The sequence below is a fragment of the Miscanthus floridulus genome, chromosome 1 (genome assembly GCF_019320115.1).
Source record: "Miscanthus floridulus cultivar M001 chromosome 1, ASM1932011v1, whole genome shotgun sequence".
NCBI lineage: Eukaryota > Viridiplantae > Streptophyta > Magnoliopsida > Poales > Poaceae > Miscanthus > Miscanthus floridulus.
In genome coordinates, this window is record NC_089580.1 from 161,853,614 (window position 1) to 161,862,032 (window position 8,419).

Sequence of the window (8,419 nt, forward strand, 5' to 3'; positions counted from 1 at the left end):
AAAAGAATAATAAAAAAAGAAAAGGAAAAAGAAATAGAAGAAAAAAAAAGAGAATGGCGTCGAGTCAGCCCACGCCGATGTAAAAGAGAATGGCATTGAGTCGGCCCACGCCGACCCTAGGGTTTGGCTCGACCGGCCCACCAGGTTTGGGCTTCAGCTTGGCGTTGAGTCGGGCCACGTCGACGTTTGGGCCGCGGACGTCGTCGATTCAGCCCACGGCCCTATCTCGGCGTCAAATGAATAAACGACGTTTCTAAAGGGTCGGCGTCAATTTACGACGCGCCGAGCTTGGGCACCTCGTCGCTTCGAACCAGCCGATTCCAGTATGCGCCAGGGGTCGGCGTTAATTGACTAAACGCCGACGTGCCTACCATCGGTGTGCCTTGATTTGACGCCGAGATTTGAGTACACAAAAAACAGAAATGGACATTTCAGTTCACAAGTGCACAGGTTGACAGAATTTCACAGAATACAAAATTTCATAGAATACACGTTCAACGCTGGAAACATAGTGATATGCTTCATCAAACATAGTCCATGTCGTTACCACACCGGCATACACATTCAACATCGAAACATAGTGATATCAAACATAGTCCAAACATAGTGCATACCATAAGATACAAACACGAGCAACGGTTGCAAGGTTCGTCAGCTTCAGGAGGGGCGTGTACCTCTCGTCGTAGACCATGGTCGTAGAGGCCTCATGTGTCATTGGCCTCAGCACATTCAAAACCTATAAAAAAAGACAAGCATGAAAAAGTATTAGTTCATGTCACTTTATAAAGAGCATGGACTATAGAGCAAAAGATGAACAATGCACTGTTTCATACGAATTATTGAATATACCTCTCCGTTCTCGATCCTCCGAGCCCGGTGGTGCTCATCGAACCTTGGATCAAGAAGGGGGAACCGATCTATCCTGCAACATAAGCAATGCCAAAGCATTAGTATAAGTTAAAGCATGTGTATGTGGTACGAAGTAACATAAAAATAAAAAAAAACAAAAGTAAATCAATGTACTATTACACAAAGCAATTCAAGTAGCTAGCTTGGTGGATACATGTTGTCTAAGTAGTTCAGGACATTTTCTCTTATTGTGGCCCGGCTTATGGCAACCAGAGCAACGACTTTTTTGGGTGTCCTCTACAAAATGTCTCACAACCTTACTCATGGTTGATCTACCTTTCGTGGCTCGATCCATATCCATCTTGAACCGCTTCCGCCGCCTAGGTCCTCTACTCTTCCAGAGTAAACCAAGATCAGCCACATACTTGGGGCCATCATAAGTAGGCCATTGACTCTCGTCAAGAAATGGCTCGAACTGAGGATTCCAGGTGCTCATTAGGTTCCTCAAAGAGAACTCCGCGGCCATACGGGGAGGGACCTCAGCGTCAACACGTCTAAGGCGACAGGCTGTAATCATGTGGGAGCAAGGCCTATGGTATATGATTGGTTTTCCACACGTACACTTGTTCTCATTGATCACTACTTTATGTTTTTTAGCACCCCGGTCTTCACCACCAATGTTAGTTCCACCACCCTCTAGAATCTCATATCCATGGTTGATCGGATCGAAACATAAACCCTTCTATCGTTTAGACTTTTTCTTTGAGAAAGCTAGTTCCTGATATGCTAAAAGTGGCTAAGCTTTGCCTGCTGTCCATAGAGACCTCGCATGCTTCTTACTCGAAACGAACCAAGAATTCAACTTGTAGAAGGTGAATGAGGTAATAGCAGTCACAGGCAGACCACGACAACCTCTTAGAAGGCTAGTGAACATCTCTGCCATGTTACTAGTCATGAAGCCCCATCTCCAACCACCGGTGTCATATGCAAGTGACCACTTATCCTTCGACGCCATCAACTCGCTCAAGAATTGCCTGCCATCAACATTTGTGGCTAACTTCGGGGCATCTAACTTGTCTTTGAATAATTGAACCTCTTGCTGCCTGCAAACCTTCTCAAATAATTTGAAGTTGTCCTTTGTGTGATCACGCCTTATAAGATTCTGAGCAAGGTGTTTGGTGCACCACCGGTGATGTATTTGACCGTAACCAGGAATCTCTTGTTCTACGGCATTCAGAATGCCAGCATGCCTATCGGATATCACACAAACATCACGTCCCATACCAATTACCACTTGTCTTACTAGCCTGAGAAACCAACACCAACTATCCGTGTCCTCCTTCCGAACAATCGTAAAAGCCAATGGCACAAGCTGGTCTTCTGCATCTATCCCAATACAAATAAGCATTGTGCCTTTAAAATTCCCTGTAAGAAAGGTCCTGTCAATTGAGACGATGGGCCTGCAATGCTTGAATGCTTGAATGCTCTGCCCGAATGCCCAAAACGCCCTTCCAAATACCTGGCTACCATTCCTTGTTTCACCCTCCTTAGGTAAATACTCGAAGTGCATCCTAGGATTTACAGCCCTCATTGCGTTCAATATTACAGGAAGGCGCTCATAAGCTTCTTCCCAATTTCTAAATATTATTTCCAGTACACGCTGCTTTGCCCTCCATGCTTTCCTATACTTGACATAGTAATTGTACCGTTGGAAGATGATCTCAACCAACGCAGACACCGTAATGGTTGGCATATGCTTCACCACGGGGCATAACTGCCTTGCAATGAACCTAGAATTGAGCTGCAGATGGTTCTCTTCTACCTCAGCAGTGGTACAAACATGTGGTTGCTTCATTGAGGTAATCTTCCATTTGCCTGCCTTCGTCTTCCTAGCACATACTCTCCAACCACACTGTTGTTCTTCACAAGCAACAGTGTACCTCTTCTCCTTGAATGAATTGATGACCCTAAAAGGTCGGTTGTGTACAATGGAGTACTCTTGCAACCATGATTTCAACTCATCCATGGTAGCAAACAATATGGCCTTCTGTATGATGAGGCAACCGCTAACATCAGGCACTGTTGTATCACTTGGCCCACCATTAGCTACTGCCCTATGACCGTGGCTAAGGTCCTCGAAATCACCAACTAGTGGATCTCTCCAAGGCAAGACCCTAGACAATATCTCTATTTCCCTAAAATTAAGACGACCAACAGGGCGATCGTCATCAGAGTCTTTGGCTATCTCCTCTACGAAGGATTCATCATCTCCAGCTATCCTCCATGTCAAAACGGTTCATAGCCCTAGCATCACCAAAGTCTTCTTCACCACTAAGATCATCTTCGTCGCTAAACTCATCCTCAATAGAAAAGTCTCCGCTAGCGTCGTCCAAACCTTCTTCTGCATCACCAATTACATAATCATCATCCTCTTCATCACTATCATGATTGCCCTCACCATTGGCAACCGGATTCTCTTCCTCATCTCCACTGTAGCCTAGTTGTGTGACAAGTATTTCTTCTTCAGACAAAGGACCATAACCTATGTGAATGGGGGAAGATGGCCATGCTTCGAAGTTATCATTTCCTAAGTCGGACTCCTTAGTTACTACTAAATCCAAAGATCGCACTTCTGAGGCCAATACAACTGCCTTGTAATCATTCCATTCAGTCTCGCTTGTAATTTTGAGCAACCGCTTGATCCGAGGACCCTTCGATGACCCAACATCTATGACACCTTCAAACTCAACATGCACGTCTCCTTCATTCCAGCCTAACTTAACCTTCACTCGCTCCACTAACTAGGTCAAAGATGTGTTTCAGAAAAAATCAACAACTCATCACACATGTCCAGAAATTCCAAACTATCATCTCTTGTCCTAACAATACGGCCTCCATGATGCAACCTCACTAATTTATCCATCTACAGTCATCACACAACAAGTAGTGTCACGTATCAATATATCATGCGAGTTTCAATCCAATAAGTAGAAACTAAAATATATCATTTCATCTTTTTCAACCCTAACAACATAATCATTTCTAGTCATAAAAAATTGAAATGTAATGACCAACAAATAAATAAAATACATACTAACCCTAATGACCAATAAATAACTAACCCTAATGACACATACAATAAACAAAGAACCCTAATGACAAAAATAACTAGAAACCAAACTAACCTAACATGTTCAACACATAAAACAGTTAAACAACAATGCACTCAATCATCCTAAGTCATACATTTTGCAAATGCAAACACACATATACCAAAACACCATACACCCATGATTCTACATGATTAGAGACAATGCAAGCACATCTACGCGGATAGATTGGAGGATGGGAGGGACCATTACCTCGAGGAAGCTTCGGGAGATGAGATCGAGGCACCTAGGGTCGCTTTTGGGAGTTAGGGTTTCGTGGGGCGCGGGGGGAGCCAAAGAACAGAGAGGCGCCGGTCTTTAGAATGGAGGGAGGAAGAAGAAGGGGGGTCTCGGCGTGGCCTCAAGGGACCAGACCTCGGCGTTGAGTCGGGCCGCGCCGAGGTCTGTGGCTCGGTGTTAAGTGACCCCGCCCGAGCTACTGAGCCACGATGTGTTGTTGGGCCACCTGGGCCGCGCGCCAGATGGTGCCAATAGCTCGGTGCGTTGTTCCGACGCGCCGAGGTTCGGCCCGTGACGTTGGCTGACACGACGCCGACATGTCGGACCCCACGCGCCACCGTGTCGCCGTCGACCGGGGTCGTCCGTGACGTGGCAAGACCTCGGCGTCGTGTCAGTCGACGCCGACCCTCATACCTCGGCGTCATGTTCTAGGACGCCTAAAAATAGTATATTTTCAGAAAACGTTTTGGCGTAGGTCTTTTTATAAAAAATATTTTCAAAAGGGATCAAAATACAAAAATTTCACCCTCCCGGCCGGCGGGCCGCTGCGGCCTCCAGGGCTCCAGGCGACGTGCCGCCACTGCATGATGAATGGGGTTCCAGCACGCGGCAGACGGCTCGAGTCACTCGATTGCACTCGCACTGGGGGGGGGGCGGACGGATCTCAGGTGATCTGCCCAGCGTCCGCAGCTGCTCGTCTCTCCCTCTCTGCGAGCCCAATCCATGATGACGGACCTGGGGTCTAGGCTGGTGCGGCCAGACTCATCAAGTGCAGTGGCAATTGCAGTTCTGTAGCTTAACGAAGGTTGCATGAGCCATCCAGAAAACATGTCTGGGATCGTCAGACGCTACACAGGCGACCATCCATCCGTATCTCTGAATGGTCCTTCAACATTCAACAACATGCCATTTCTTTGCAGAGCAGGCACCATTCTGACAGCACAACCACAGGATAAACAGAAACCAACTGCCTGCACGACCACAAGATAAACGGAAAGCAACTTCCTGTTCATGGTACCAAAGGAGTCGGGCAGATTCGATGAACAAATAGAACTACAAACTGGATTCAACTGCAATCAGGGCGGGGGCACAAAGCCGTACAGATTCACACAGGGCGGGGGCAAGGAGGTTCAACGACACAACGGAGATAAGGGTGGCAGCAGAGGGACTCAAATGTTTCAGAGCTACAGCTAGTACGGTTTCTTCATGGGAAGACGAAGGAAACAAGAGCTGCATTGCCTTACTAATATGCAATGCACGGTTTCCTCCTTCCAGCGGGGTAGTATACGATTACCACAGGCTTATACTCACTTGGCCATCATGACCTTGACGAATTCCTCGTAGTTGATCTGGCCATCACCGTCGACGTCGGCTTCACGGATCATCTCATCGACCTCCTCGTCGGTCAGCTTCTCGCCAAGGTTGGTCATCACGTGGCGGAGCTCCGCGGCAGAGATGAAGCCGTTCTGGTCCTTGTCGAACACCCTGAACGCCTCCTTGAGCTCCTCCTCGGAGTCGGTGTCCTTCATCTTGCGGGCCATGAGGTTGAGGAACTCAGGGAAGTCGATGGTTCCATTGCCATCGGCATCGACCTCGTTGATCATGTCCTGGAGCTCAGCCTCGGTTGGGTTCTGACCCAGTGAACGCATGACAGTTCCGAGCTCCTTGGTTGTGATGCAACCTGTCCAGTGCACAGCAGAGAGCAATTTCATGTTAATTTATATATAACATTAACATAGCAATGAGAAGTCAAATGTTTAACCACCTTAGAAGTTACCACAGTTTTTCAAAGCAATAGCACAAGTAAACTAGACATTAAGCAAGAATGCCAGAAGTGATAAACATCTGGTTCACAAAAGGACAACACTAATTCAAAATTGAGGTGCATAGATGTAGCAAATGGTTTAGAAGGTTGATGGTCAGAAAGGTAAGAGATGATCCTGAGTCTGTGACTAACAGCCTTTAAGCTATTAGGGAGGTACCACCAAAGTATAACTAGGGATGTATCAAAATTTTAGTACTAAAACTTGGCAACTTTAACTCCCGAGATAATTTGGGTTGTGGTACCGTCCTATGCCTATCATTAGCCATCCAGTAAGCTAAGCAAGATTGTCTTGATATTAGAAACCAATCCTTACTAAATGGAAACACTGCAGTCGTACTTCATACCTAAAAACTGAGCACCATGCATACAATCTAAAATACAAGATCACAATCATCACATCAAGAACATGGCAATATTATAAACAATTAATCATCGCCAAGTCAAACCACTTGGGAAAGCCTCCCCTGAGCATTGCGTGTGGATATGGGTGAAACCTCAACCAATGTTGGTTAAGAAAAGCTACGAACTCTGGCTTCACCCCAGGTCAATCATTAACTTGGGCCAGCGCCATAGGCAACCTGGACAGTGCAAAGGCAGCCAGGCATCACAGGGCAGCACCACAGAAGCAGCCAGGACCTGCAAGCTGCACTCCCCTGCAACATGATGACCAGCAGCAGCTGGCAACCACGCTTTACTACCGCTGGCTACACCCATGTTCCCAAACCATGGAGTTATAATCATGAACCCAGAACATCAATCAAAATCTGAGCAGGCCCGGTGCCACTGTCAGGTCTATACAAAATCTGAATATTTTTTTTCTCCGCTGCTATCAGATCCTTGAAAATACTTGCCCCAACCAGACGAAAAAATTCTTCCACGGTTAATTCTGCCCTGTAACAATTTCCGGCTCATAGATACAAGAACACATAATGTCAGTCAAAGGTGCTGCAGTGTCAATTCAAACCATACAGAAGTCTCATGTGCCCCCTCCTGCCTGCCATGACAAAACCAACCCCGACATAACCGAACGATCTGGATTGAAGCCTACCTACTGCCTATAAATAAAACGACCCCATCCTGACTCGGTCCACATGGACCAGCAAGGGGCCTGATCTCAGCCTAACTGCTTCACCACATCTGGATCGGAGACGAGGCCACGAGCAACCACGTCGATCTAGATCGCAGCGGCGCTTTTTCGCAGACTCAATCACACGAGATCTCCCCACCCACGAGCCGCCGTGCAGCGGGGACGTGCCGCCGCATCACACCATCTCTAAAGTTTCACCGCTTGGTACAATCTCGCTGCCCGATGCTCTATGCAGCCTAAATTTTGGACTCGCACCCACAACGGCCACGAACAGGTATGCGGAACCGGGATCCCTGGGTTTCTAACGTGAGGTGAAGAACAGTGAGGTATTCGGGCAGCTACAACTAAGAGAGCCTACAACATGATAGATACAGATCAAGGCAGTAATAACTACAGCTAAGGAACGGAGGAAGGAGATGCTGGAGGCATCGAAGGGAGGCGTAATAGCTTACCGTCGCCGTCCTTGTCGAAGAGGCTGAAGGCCTCCTTGAACTCGGCGATCTGGTCGTCGGTGAGCTGGTCCGCCATGGTCTCCGCGGGCTTGTCTCTTCGCGCGGGGAGCGAGCAAGCGAGCGAGCGAGCGAACGGTGGTCGGGGTGGCCGGAGGAGGGATTAGGCAGGGAGGGGAGGCGACCGGTGACCGGAGGCAGGGAGCGATTTGAGGCCTCGCGTCGGGGGAATTTTACCGGGATTTATACGCCCCGACCGCTCCGTTCCGCCGTCCACGCCCTCCCCTCCCCCGTTAACGCCGCGCCGCGAATTTCCCGAACTGCCCTTGCCTTGGCCCCCTCTCCCTCTCTGTGTAATCATGCTGCTGTGCTGCCGCTTGGCCCAGGCTGGACTGACACGATATGCCAGTGTGCGAGAGGCCACCCCGACACAGAAAAACGGTCACTGATTGGGACGTGCCATGGGCTGGATCGCCAGGCACGACCGGCGATGCGATGATCTGGCTTGTCCAGCACTTGGGAGGTGGGGCACGCACAGCCTGGTTGTTTGTTTACCAGCATTTGGGACGGCCACACAAGGTGTTAGCGTCGTGATTTATTATGCGTGCGTGCATGTTGTGGCCGGATCTATCAATGCCATGGATCCTCACTCCCATCGTGATGTTTATTGTACTACATGGCAGCATATTATTTCAACTGTTTTTGTTAATCTTCTGTCTTAGCCTGATCTAGAACTTAGAAGAAGCCTAGTTAAGACGCGTTAGTTGGATTTTTTTTTTTTTTTGTTATAAGGAAGCGAGAGGATATGAGACTTGCTTGA

General features: G+C 47.9%; 1 protein-coding gene across 1 annotated transcript; it reads right to left on the bottom strand.

The window, feature by feature from the left end:
* Nucleotides 1–5,278: 5,278 nt before the first annotated feature.
* On the bottom strand, nucleotides 5,279–7,822 carry LOC136545908 (calmodulin-1). Its single transcript, XM_066537879.1, has 2 exons — nucleotides 7,603–7,822; nucleotides 5,279–5,919 (listed from the first exon to the last, which is right to left on the bottom strand). The coding sequence occupies exons 1-2, from the start codon at nucleotides 7,676–7,678 to the stop codon at nucleotides 5,546–5,548; spliced, it is 450 nt and encodes a 149-aa protein (XP_066393976.1). The 5' UTR covers nucleotides 7,679–7,822; the 3' UTR covers nucleotides 5,279–5,545.
* Between the last annotated feature and the right edge of the window lie 597 nt (nucleotides 7,823–8,419).